Here is a 13,036-nt window from a genome sequence, read left to right as displayed (position 1 = left end):
ATATATAGATGTGAAGGAAAAAAATCCTGATTTTTTATATAGCGGAAATCTGGAAAATTCCTGGAATTTTTCTGGAAAATTTCCTTTAAATTTTCCTGGAATGTTTCTGGACAAATCCCAGAATTGTTCATGAAAATTCCCAGAAACTATGGATTAATTGTTTTCTGACAATTTGGACATGTGAAGGAAAAACTTGTTTTTATTTCACAGACGTTTGTTTAGACAAGCTCTACCAAGTTTGCTGACAGTTTCCTTTATTTCACACATAAGAAGACTGAATTTTTTCACTAAACTGACACTCGAAAAATTTTTCACAAAATCTAATTTTCACTTTTTTTTTCTTTTCACAACTTTGTCTATGAAATTAAATGTGTGTTACTTTTTTTACTTGGTTGCAGAAAAATGTCCCGATTCTTTCTTTTTTCATTATACTCCCTATTACACAAAAAATACATTTTTTTCACTTGGTTTTGTCTCCTGAAAATCTTCCTTTTCACTCGGTTTGACACAAGAAAAGATTTTTTTCACTAAAATGTTTTTTCATTTTTTTTGTCCCTGAAATGAAAAAGAGAAAATAAACTTGGTTTCAGACATAAAAAAAGTAAAACAGTAAAAAAAATTAAAAAGTAAAAAATTTCAATAATTTCAAGAAGTTTCACAAAAACTTTTTTTTCACAAAATTGCATTTTCACCTTTATTTTTCTTCTTTTTTCTCTTTCTTCTTCTTTCTTTTTAATTTTTTTTTTTTTTACAATTCTGTCCCTGAAATGAAAAAAAAAAAAATCTACTTGGTTGCAGACATGAATGAAAAAGTCCCAATTCTTTCTTTTTTCCTTTTACTCAGTATTACACAAGAAAGACATTTTGTTTATGAAAGACATTTTTTTCACTTGGTTTTGGACATGAAAAAACAAATCTCCTGAAAATCTTCATTTTCACTTGGTTTGACATAAGAAAAGATTTTTTCACAAACATTTTTTTTTACTTTTTTCCCCCCTGAAATGAAAAAAGGAAAATAAACTTGGTTTCAGACATTAAAAAAAAAATGTCACTGAAATTCCTTTTTTCACTTTAACAATTTTGTCCCTGAAATGAACAAAATTTTTTTATTAATAATGAACTTGTTTGGGACATGTAAAAAATACTGAAAATATTCCTTTTCACTCAAGAAATTATTTTCTAACTAAAGTTTTTTTTCACTTTTCATTTTTATTTAAAATTTTGTTCCTGATAATTTTCTTTTTAATATTTTTCTTTTTACAATTCTATCCATTAAATGAAAAGGAAAAAAAACACTTGGTTTCCAAAATAAACACAAGAAAAAACATTTCACAGCATACATTTTTTTATCTAAATGTAAGAAATTTTGCTTTCACTCGGTTTCACACAAAATTTTGTCACTGTAAAAAAAAATGTTTCTCTGTGTTTCACACAAAAAATGAAAAAAAATTGCCCCCTGAAATCTTTTTTTGAAACTGTTTTCAAGATCAAAAATGAAACTTCAAGCTCAAAGATGATATTAACTTAGTGTACTTTTATCAGTGTTATCATTATGGCAGCGTATTGATGTCTCACCAAAAAAACACAAATGGATCAGTATCACGTTATAACCTAAAGATTTTAATGTTATAGCAAGACGTTTTCATGTTATTATAATATACAAACATATCACGCTGTAAACATTTTTTTTCTTCTTGTCATAACAATATTCTACGGAAGCCCTGAGGATTTTTTTTTCTGGTAATTCATTTTCTGTCAGATCAAAACTGTTTTCTCTCCTGTGATTATGACTTAAAACTGGTGAAAAATGGTTTTGCCAGGATAATCTTTCTAAGTTCCTATATTTTTTTAAATCTGTGAAAACACAGAAAAAGAAATTCACTCAGTTTAAGATGCGATAAAAAAAATCTCCAATTTTTTTTATTTTCACTCAGTTTCACACAAGAAAAAGAAAAAAAATTGTGTCCTGGAAAAGTTTTTTTCACTTGGTTTCTGCATGAAAATGTTTTTTGCATATAATTTGTTATGTTATTATGTGAAATGATTCACATTATAACAAGATAAATAGTAAAAAGTTTGAGCAACAAATGTTTCATGTTATAACTTGACATAACTTGACACTTGACAACTTGACTTTGTATTTCATTATAAAATATATACATACAAATATCCTTTTTAAAGGTGAAAATATCTAACAATAAAAAGTTCACTTCATAACTTGATACTGATCTGTTTTTCTTTTTCTGGTATAGCATCCATATATCATAAATGTGAGCTAAAAGTTGACGAATTTCAAGTAGTCTGGAAATCTAACAGCTGATCAGTCAGTTTACAGTAACTCAAGGGGAAGAAATCGGGTGCAGGTTCAGTCAAAGTCAACCAGGATCCACAAAGTTAAAGACTTCATTTCTTCTCCATTCTCTCCTTTAATGTCATTGATCTAGATCGCCTTGATCTAGAAAAACAGTAGCAGCCATTTCAGTCTCATTATTATACAAAGCATAAATAATCTTGATAGTTCAGGTATGTTGGTGTTAGATAATCGTACCTTTCCAGAGGCTGTCAGAGGGTAGCTGTCTACAAAGAACACGTAGTGTGGGATCTTGAAGTGAGCTCTTATCTCATCTGTACTGGAGGTCAGGCCCTCCTTCAGCCTGAAGCAGGCACACACCTGCTCGCCCAGCCTCTCAACTTTCAGTCCGACCACCTGAGGACGAACAGAGGAACAGAACAGCTCTCATGACACACATTTTGTTTCACATTATCTTCACTGTCGACTGTGTGGAGACAGTGTTTCTGATCTTTGCTGCCCTCCAGTGGTTCCCAGTCTCACCTGCACCTCCTGTACTTTGGGATGTGTGTATAGAAACTGTTCTCAGCGGGGTGGATGTTCTCGCCTCCTCAGATGATCATGTCCTTCAGCCGTCATTCAATGCAGCAATATAGTAAACATTTCATGTCATAATGTTTCAAAACCAAAACATTTGGTGTCACGTGAATTTAAAAAAAAAATTTTTGGTGACTTACAATCAATTTTATTTATATAGCCCAAAATAACAATCACATTGCCTCAATGAGCTTTACAATCTGTACAGTGAATGACATCCTCTGTCCCTCGATTCGAGTGAAGAAAAACTTGCCACGTTAGGAAAAAAACATTTTAAACGGGGAAAAAAAGATGGAAGAAAGCTCAGGAAGAGCCACAGAGGAGGGATCACTCTCCCAGGACGGACAGACACGGAACAACAAAATCACAGTTTAAGAGTAACATTGACATAATATCTGATAAAATACAACACTGACGGGAGTAAAAACAATGAGACAGGAAATTTGTTCTTAAAATGTGTTGTCATGCATGAAATCAAAAAATTGTCTCACATGAAATTTGATTTTCTTTTCATTTGGGGCCACATGACTTTTTTAGAAAGAAAAAAAATTGTATCACACATGAATTCTATTTAAAAAATATTTGGTGACACATGAATAAAAAAATTGGTGTCAAATGAATTTTATTTATAAAAATTTGGTGTCACACATTATTTTTTTTCGTTTGGTGCCGCGTGACTTTTTAAAAGAAAAAAATAGTGTCATACATGAAATTCTTTTTTTTTTTTTTTTTTAAATCGCTGTCACATGAAACTTTTTTTTTTGGTTTTATGCGATTCTTTTTTCATTTGGTGCCACACATGAATTTCTTTTAAAAAAATTGAAAAAAATGATGTGACATCAAATTAAAAAAAAAAAAAAAAATGGTGTCACATGAAACTTTTTAAAAAAATATTTGGTTTCACGCGTTTTTTTTAAAATTTGGTGCCACACATGAATTTCTTTTTAAGAAGAAATTGGTATCACATGATTTTTTTCATAAACTTAGCTGCCACACACAATTTTTTATTTTTATTTGGTGTCGCACATGAAATTAAAAAAAAGTTTGGTATCATATGATTTTTTTTATTGAGATATGTACATTAATTAAAAGAAAAAAAATTTGGTTACGCATGAAATCTTTTTTTTATTTGGTGTCACACATGATTTTCTTTTTTATTTATTTTTATGAACACCAAATAATAATAATAAAAAAGTATTAATTTGGTCTCACACATGAAAACCAAATCACCCCAAAAACCTTTTCATTGAAAAAAAATGAAAAAAATGTTTTTCACTCAGTTTCATAGTAGTGAAAAACAAATGTTCTTTTGGGTCAATTTCTCCTGCCAAAATAGTAACATGTCCTGATATATTGTTTTATCATGTGTTTTTTATAGTAACATGTCCTGATATATTGTTTTATTGTATATTTTTATAGTAACATGTCCTGATATATTGTTTTATCATGTGTTTTTTATAGTAACATGTCCTGATATATTGTTTTTTTTGTATATTTTTATAGTAACATGTCCTGATATATTGTTTTATTGTATATTTTTATAGTAACACGTCCTGATATATTGTTTTATTGTATATTTTTATAGTAACATGTCCTGATATATTGTTTTATTGTATATTTTGTAGTAACATGTCCTGATATATTGTTTTATTGTATATTTTGTAGTAACATGTCCTGATATATTGTTTTATTGTATATTTTTATAGCAACATGTCCTGATATATTGTTTTATTGTATATTTTTATAGTAACACGTCCTGATATATTGTTTTATTGTATATTTTTATAGTAACACGTCCTGATATATTGTTTTATTGTATATTTTTACACTAACATGTCCTGATATATTGTTTTATTGTATATTTTTATAGTAACACGTCCTGATATATTGTTTTATTGTATATTTTTACACTAACATGTCCTGATATATTGTTTTATTGTATATTTTTACACTAACATGTCCTGATATATTGTTTTATTGTATATTTTTATAGTAACACGTCCTGATATATTGTTTTATTGTATATTTTTGTAGTAACATGTCCTGATATATTGTTTTATTGTATATTTTTGTAGTAACATGTCCTGATATATTGTTTTATTGTATATTTTTATAGTAACATGTCCTGATATATTGTTTTATTGTATATTTTGTAGTAACACGTCCTGATATATTGTTTTATTGTATATTTTTGTAGTAACATGTCCTGATATATTGTTTTATTGTATATTTTTGTAGTAACATGTCCTGATATATTGTTTTATTGTATATTTTTATAGTAACATGTCCTGATATATTGTTTTATTGTATATTTTGTAGTAACATGTCCTGATATATTGTTTTATTGTATATTTTTGTAGTAACATGTCCTGATATATTGTTTTATTGTATATTTTGTAGTAACATGTCCTGATATATTGTTTTATTGTATATTTTTGTAGTAACATGTCCTGATATATTGTTTTATTGTATATTTTTATAGCAACATGTCCTGATATATTGTTTTATTGTATATTTTTATAGCAACATGTCCTGATATATTGTTTTATTGTATATTTTGTAGTAACATGTCCTGATATATTGTTTTATTGTATATTTTTGTAGTAACATGTCCTGATATATTGTTTTATTGTATATTTTTGTAGTAACATGTCCTGATATATTGTTTTATTGTATATTTTTATAGCAACATGTCCTGATATATTGTTTTATTGTATATTTTTATAGTAACATGTCCTGATATATTGTTTTATTGTATATTTTTATAGTAACACGTCCTGATATATTGTTTTATTATATATTTTGTAGTAACACGTCCTGATATATTGTTTTATTATATATTTTGTAGTAACATGTCCTGATATATTGTTTTATTGTATATTTTGTAGTAACACGTCCTGATATATTGTTTTATTATATATTTTGTAGTAACACGTCCTGATATATTGTTTTATTGTATATTTTACACTAACATGTCCTGATATATTGTTTTATTGTATATTTTAATAGTAACACGTCCTGATATATTGTTTTATTGTATATTTTGTAGTAACATGTCCTGATATATTGTTTTATTGTATATTTTTATAGTAACACGTCCTGATATATTGTTTTATTGTATATTTTTATAGTAACACGTCCTGATATATTGTTTTATTATATATTTTACACTAACATGTCCTGATATATTGTTTTATTGTATATTTTAATAGTAACACGTCCTGATATATTGTTTTATTGTATATTTTTGTAGTAACATGTCCTGATATTGGTTGGCGTCCAAATAAAAGCGTGGCCACGTCATGACGGCGGCCGTCTGACGTCACCGCAGGCTCCGCCCTCCACTGGGAAAGCGCACATTCCTATTGTCCAAGATGGCGGCGTAGGTGCAGATCCTCGGATGCTGACATGTTTTTAAACGAGTTTATCCTTTTATTTCGATATTTATGCAAGTACTCAGCGGTCCGAGTGGTAGCGTTTCTCTCCCGGAGCTGTCGTCCGCCACGTTACCTTTGCTAACACTCCTGGAATTCGCTCTCCGGGCCGGATTCCCGCTGCAGGCACCGAAAAGTTTGGGCTCCATCACCCTGTGAAAATGAAGCGGCAGGCCGGGAGAGACACCAGCCCGTCCAGGGCCGCCACCAAGCGGATACGGGAAAGGGACCGGGAGAGCGCACGGAGGGAGGAGCTGCCGCCGCCGCCGCTGGCTCTGCTGCTGGCGGAGAGCCGCGGATACCACCGCCGGAGCCGGAGCAGGGAGCGGGAGAAGCCGCGACTCAGGGAGGAGCGAGCGGCCGCCTTGGAGCTCCACCACCGGCACGAGCTCAGCCTCCTCGGCCGCCCGCCGCTGCGGACCACGGCGGCGGCGGCGGCGGCGGCGGCGGAGCTGCCCGCAGCCAGGCCGGGCACTCTGGAGTACAAGACGCTGCTCATCAGCAACCTGGGCTCGCAGGTGTCGGACGAGGACGTGGAGGACGCGCTTTTCCACGAGTTCAAAAAGTTCGGGGACGTCAGTGTGAAGCTGTCGCACACGCCGGAGCTCGGCCGGATCGCATACGTGAATTTTCGCCACCCGGAGGACGCCAAGGAGGCCCGGCACGCCAAGTCCTCCAGGTTAGTTTTGGGTGATCGACAGCTTAAAATCGAGCCCATGTACGTGAGGAGGCGGAGCGTCACGCCTCCAGATGTGGGGTATTTGCCTCTGCACGCCCCGTACCCCTACAGACAGCGCTCCCTGTCCCCGCCCGCGGCCGGGGTGAGCAACATCAGGGACCTCAGAGCCAGACACTACGCCCTGGAGACCCTGGGCCTCAGCAGGGAGAGGGAGAGGCTTTTGGATTATTATGGGATGCTGGATGAGAGGGGCCGGCCCTATGGCTTCCCTCCTATGCCGGTGGTGGAGGATTTAAAACCCGAGGATGATCAGAGGGCGACCAGCAACCTGTTTATAGGAAACTTGGACGGTAATGTTACAGAAGCAGAACTGAGGAGGGGTTTTGACAAGTACGGCATCATTGAGGATGTTGTGATCAAACGCCCCGCTCGTGGACAAGGTGGGGCGTACGCTTTTGTAAAATTTCAGAACTTAGACATGGCCCACCGGGCCAAAGTGGCCATGCAGGGGCGGCTGATCGGTGGCAACCCGATAAAGATCGGTTATGGTAAAGCTAACCCCACCACGCGGCTCTGGGTGGGCGGGCTGGGGCCTGGAAACTCCCTCGCCGCCCTCGCTCGGGAGTTCGACCGCTTCGGGAGCATCAGGAACATTGACTATGTGAAGGGGGACAGTTTTGCTTACATCCAGTATGAAAGTTTGGATGCTGCCCAAGCTGCCTGCGGCCAGATGAGGGGGTTCCCTCTGGGCGGCCCCGAGCGGCGTCTGAGGGTGGACTTTGCTAAAGTCGAGGAGGGTCCCTCTCGGCCGTTTCCTCCTGGTTATCAGCCCCCAGTCGCTCCCCTCTCTCACTACGACATCATCGGGGAGACCTACAGCCGCCATCGCAGCCTGGAGCGAGAGCTGAGGGGAGCCAGGGACCGCTCCTCGCCGCCCTCACACAGCCTCCTCTCCCAGAGGGAGCGAGACAGGGCCCTGCTGGAGAGAGACTACCCCACCAGCCCCACCCGCAGCCTGGAGAGGAGAGTGGGAGCAGTGGAAGCTTTCGGGAGGAGCGGGAGAGGAGCAAGGAGCCGCAGCAGGAGCAGGGAGCGGTGGCTGAAGGAGAGGGAGGAGAGGAGGAACCGGAGGAGGAGCAGGAGTCCGTCCACCGACAGGCTGACAGAGGAGAGGGAGAGAGAGCGGGACAAGGAGAGGGGGAGGTCGAGGGTCCGGGTTCCGGGAGGGGCCGTGTCTCCTGATGCGAGTCCAGACCGTGCACGGGTTCGAGCTCCCGACTCCACCACAGAGCCCAGAGACCACTCCCCCGACAACGCAGTAGGAGGGCGTCACCCTGCCACCAACGAAGAAGAGCCGCCATCTGGCCGCTACCACAGCAAGAGGTCCTCCATCGAGCATCTCAACAATCATCACCATCGAAACAGCGAGGTCGTCGCCGCCAGCTCTCCTGCGATCCACACCGACACTCACACCTCCTCCTCTCCCAGCACGCTGTCAGAGTTCGCCCAGGCGTCGCTCTCCAAAGCCTGGCACGGCTTCTTCGCCCTGAAGAACAGCAGTTTTCCCACAGACCTGTACATGCTGGAGGGGGGCGTCTCCTTCTTCAACACGGTGATGAAGGACAGCCTGAAGCTGCAGACCCTGAACCAGCCCAGCCAGCTGAAGATCGCCCAGAGGCTTCGCATGGACCAGACTCGACTTGATGAGGTGTCGCGCCGCGTTAAACTCGGACGGCCTGACGGGTTCGCTATCCTGTTGGCCATCCAGGGCCCCGTCGACCGCCAGGCCCCCGCCCCTGAGCCGGGACTGCAGGTGCGCTTGCTTCGCCACCTGGTGACCTACCTGCGGAACAAGGAAGCAGCTGGAGTTGTGAGCCTGCCTGCCGCAAAAGAGGGCGGGCCGGGGGCGATGCTGTACGCCTTCCCACCTGGAGAGTTCTCCCAACAGTACCTGCAGGCCGCCAAAAGGACTGTGGGTAATCTGGACGAGGAGCACATGGTTATTGTTATCGTTAATGACACTAATTGATTATTACACATACATGTACAGACACTTAAAGGAACAGTTCACCCAAAAATTGAAATCCAGCCATCATCTCCTCCCTCCATGCTGATGTAAAGTCAGGTGAAGTCTCGTAGTCCACAGAACATTTCTGGAGCTTCACAGCAAAACAGAGTTGCAGCGTTCTGCTGAACAACTGAAGCAGCTGGAGACTTGATTTAAAACAGAAAAACAACCAAAAAAACCCACAAAATGTCTCCATACAGCTCGTCTGCTGTAATCCAAGTCTGCAGAAGCCTCGAGATCACAAACTGATCTGAACACTTTTAGCTACACGCAAGATTTCAGCTTAAAGGGGCACTACGTAGTTGTTGTTTTTTAAATTCAGAAATATGTTTTTTTTTCCAGAAGTGAATAAACAAGCTGTTCTCAGAGGAAAATAAGGTCCCAGAACACTGTCTGAAGCTAGACAGGTGGCAGGGTCCGCCACATATAAACAAAGTAAAACAGTATAAATTCTGTTGTCCTTTAAGTTCAGTTTGTTTATTCAGTCATGAAAACAAAGAGAGTTTGTTTAGGCAGAAAAAAAATCAGCCAATGAAGATCTTTCTCTGTTCATTAACATGTCTTCAACAAAACTACAGACTGCTCCTTTAACGGGGTGTGTAAATAAGACTAATTACACCGGACTCTTGATTTTTTGGGCAGATATTGAAACTGTTAAAGTAATAAGATTCCTATTTACACACAGTGATCCTCAAGTGTGGTTATCAAACACAAAGATTTATAACAACAAAAAACGTTATTCATTAAAATTATATCAGTCAAACAGAACATTTCCCAGAATGTGATATTTTTACTACCACAAACATCCTTTTCTGCATTATAATCTTGAAAAACAAGTTTACATGTCAGCGCATATTTGCCAGCAGATACGTCGATACTAATGTATCTGACTGATCAATATTTTCAGTTTTTTGGGTTTTTCCGTTTTAAATCAAGTCTCCAGCTGCTTCAGTTGTTCAGCAGGATGCTGCCAGAAATGTTTTGTGGACTACGAGACTTCACCCGACTTTATATCAGCATGAGGGTCTGAATTTTCATTCATAGGTAAACTGTTCCTTTAAAAGCATGCACACACACACACACACACGCACACACACACACACACAATGAACTGAGAGGAAACTCTGACTACGAATACTTCCACGTTTTAAGAAAGATGCATTTTATGGTTTTATTCAGTATCGTATAAATGAAACACAGAAACGTACACTACATCTTTGACTCTCTCTTCCACGTTTATTAATGTCTCTGGCTGTCGCAGGACGATTCTACATCACGAGGTTTTTCGGGGGATTTATTCGGTGTTGAAACGTTCTGGAAGGAGAAACACTTCACGGACGGGGATGTAAATGTAAACGCCTGCTGCACATTCAGGCGCTGCTGTTGCTTTTGTACTCTAAGCTGTAACATACAACACTAAATCTGAGGGGTTTGTTTATATGCTTGTTTACTTTATTTGTCTTTTTTTTGTTTTCCTTTTATCGGAATTACCAAGTTATTCTGTGTATCCACGATGCGTAGGACTGGGAGGTTTTATACAAAGTGATTGTACTGTAAGCTGAGTGGGCAGTTTGTCTCCTCGCTGGTTGAGACTGTTGTGACGTGTTTTTTTTTCTCGTTGTTTGAAACACCAGCCGCCACAGCCAGTCGAGACAAACGTGAATCTTCCGACCCGTCCCTGTGACTGTATATTTTACATAGCTAGTGTTTTATCAATTGAACCATTCCAGTTTCTTCTTTCATTTTGAAAGGTGTGAGTGTGTTTGGTCTGTCGTTGCATGCAGGAAAAGAAGAAAAGTTATATTTTGTCCGTCTAAAAAGAAATGTATGCCTCTCTTTCAGTAACCTGTTGTCTCTTGAGATGTTTCAGATACATGTTCAGCTGTCAAACTGGTTCGGATTTTATATTGTATACCGACTTTTATTCAATTTTAATACATCAATCCATCCATCTCTTATTGATTTACGCTCCTTGTTGTTTTTATCTGCCCTCACTTTAGCTTCTCAAGATGTCTTCATGATCTCTGTGTCTTAATGCAAACGTCATCTACAAACTGAACTGATCCTGACTTCATTTTCTAACCGTAAAAACTACATTGTGATATTTTTAGGGTATATAATTTGATATTATGAAATCTCAAAAGCTCGTCAAAGTGCTCGGACTGGGCGACAAAATCAAATATCACAATGTTTTTGATCAAATACCTCGTTATTGTGACAAATTTGTCAGGGTGACTGTTGATACTCTGACAAAATATGAACACACTGACACTTTTTATCAATAATCACCAGTGATGTGGATATAATGACTTAGTGGGGAAAGACAAGTATTAGACCAAGTAAAAACAGTCTGAGTTCAGAAAATGACATCACTTTAGCGTCATGCAGCCTTTAAAACACTTACGACATAATATTTTGACCCAGGCTTCCTTCAGTGCCAGATAATATTTTACTGATTCAACCCTTTCATGCATTAATTACTGAATCTAAAAGTCTTTTTTTTAAATGTTTGTTTGAACACTTGAGTGAAAAATCATGTCTGATTTTAGAGTTTTGTGGACACGAGTATAAACAGTGATTCAGGGATCTGTTAGCTGCAGTACGACGTCCCGACCACCAGGTGGTGCAGCACCAAAGCCTCGTCCACAACTCCAGGTGATTTTTCACCTTTGTTACTTTGAGATCTGGCATCATGAATTCAAAATGGTGGAGGGAAGATGAAATAAACTCAATAACTTACATTTTTTGATTCTCAGAAAACCAGAAAGGATTTTTTTTTTTCTTACAAAATGAGATGTTAGAAATACTTTTGTACAAATTTTACAAACATTTTTCTTCTACATCAATTTTCTGTGACTGAAAATACACATTATGCACCAAAACACTGATGTATACATGATAAATGGGCCTAAATTTAAATAAAAACTGAAGAGAATTTAATATTACTGTTTGATTAATTTAAACTATGCAAGAGTAAAATAATACAACAGAACCTAAATATGCAGAATAGAGCCTTTGGTCCATAAAGTCCACTGGAGCTGACAGATGTATTTTCAGTAAGAAAAAACAAAATCTGGATAAAAGTATTTCTAACATCTGATTTAGTTGAAAAATATGTTGTTGTTTTTTTTAATCTGTCTGGTTTTCTGAGAATAAGAGGATTTAACATCTGATCCGGAGGAACTTGGTGCATAATGTCTTCCCCTCCGCCATCTTGTATTTATGACGCTAAATCTCAAAATGACAAAGAGGTACAGGGATAATAATCAACTAGAATTGATATCTGTCGCTGTAGAGGACACCGAGCACGAAAGAGTTATTTGTTGCTGAACAAAACATGTAAGAATCATAAACATCATGTGTTTGTCACAGGGATTATTTTCTGCAATAATCAAAATACAATTCAAAAGTCCCACAGAGGGAACCAGATTGACGCTAACTTCTTTAAAGAGCTCAAAATGTGTCAACACGAATGAGGAAATTGCATCAGATCGTGTTCAGGTTTCAACAGTGCGGTGATGTAAGAGCTGATCAGGAGTCAGAGGACGTGTCACAATCAAGATCAACATTAAAGTTATTACAGTGTTTTAATTATTTTACAGCACAAACAACAAAATGTGTAAACGTCAAGACGACTGCATTACAAACTGAACCTACATCGAACCTTTAATCATTAAGTCTATAAAATCCCATAAAAAAAGTAATTTTGTCCGTCACAGTCTCGTGGGTCAGGACCGGTTTGACAAATTTCAAACTGATTGTGTGTTTTGACTAAAGCAGGTTTATTTGTACAGAAAACAAAGTCATTCAAAGCGCTTCACAGAAGACGTAACAGGCGTCAACAAAACAAAGATTTAACAAGAAGGATTTAACAGATAAAACAGGAGCAGAAGAATCACAGGTCCGGAACAGATTCAGACAATGTGGATCATAAAGAGTAAAATCTGCTTCTCCAGGTTTAGTTTGGT

General features: G+C 37.9%; 1 protein-coding gene and 1 long non-coding RNA gene across 2 annotated transcripts in view; one reads left to right on the top strand and one right to left on the bottom strand.

The window, feature by feature from the left end:
• The first annotated feature begins 6,220 nt into the window (after positions 1-6,220).
• On the top strand, positions 6,221-11,030 carry rbm15b (RNA binding motif protein 15B). Its single transcript, XM_073467616.1, has one exon. It carries the CDS (start codon positions 6,483-6,485, stop codon positions 9,027-9,029), a length of 2,547 nt encoding a protein of 848 aa, XP_073323717.1. The 5' UTR covers positions 6,221-6,482; the 3' UTR covers positions 9,030-11,030.
• A 1,703-nt stretch (positions 11,031-12,733) lies between these two features.
• The window catches only part of LOC140997649 (uncharacterized), a 1,905-nt gene continuing 1,602 nt past the window's right edge, over positions 12,734-13,036 (bottom strand). The window contains exon 3 of the long non-coding RNA XR_012179378.1: positions 12,734-13,036. This exon is cut by the window's right edge and continues 181 nt beyond it. This is a non-coding gene — a long non-coding RNA (uncharacterized lncRNA).

Source organism: Pagrus major, chromosome 6, assembly GCF_040436345.1.
Source record: "Pagrus major chromosome 6, Pma_NU_1.0".
NCBI lineage: Eukaryota > Metazoa > Chordata > Actinopteri > Spariformes > Sparidae > Pagrus > Pagrus major.
The sequence above is the reverse complement of the archived record's forward strand: the minus strand, read 5'-3'. Positions and strand labels throughout refer to the sequence as shown.

Bases quoted from the DNA above. Each gene is read 5' to 3' on its own strand.
- rbm15b (XM_073467616.1), top strand. From the start codon at position 6,483: ATGAAGCGGCAGGCCGGGAGAGACACCAGCCCGTCCAGGGCCGCCACC.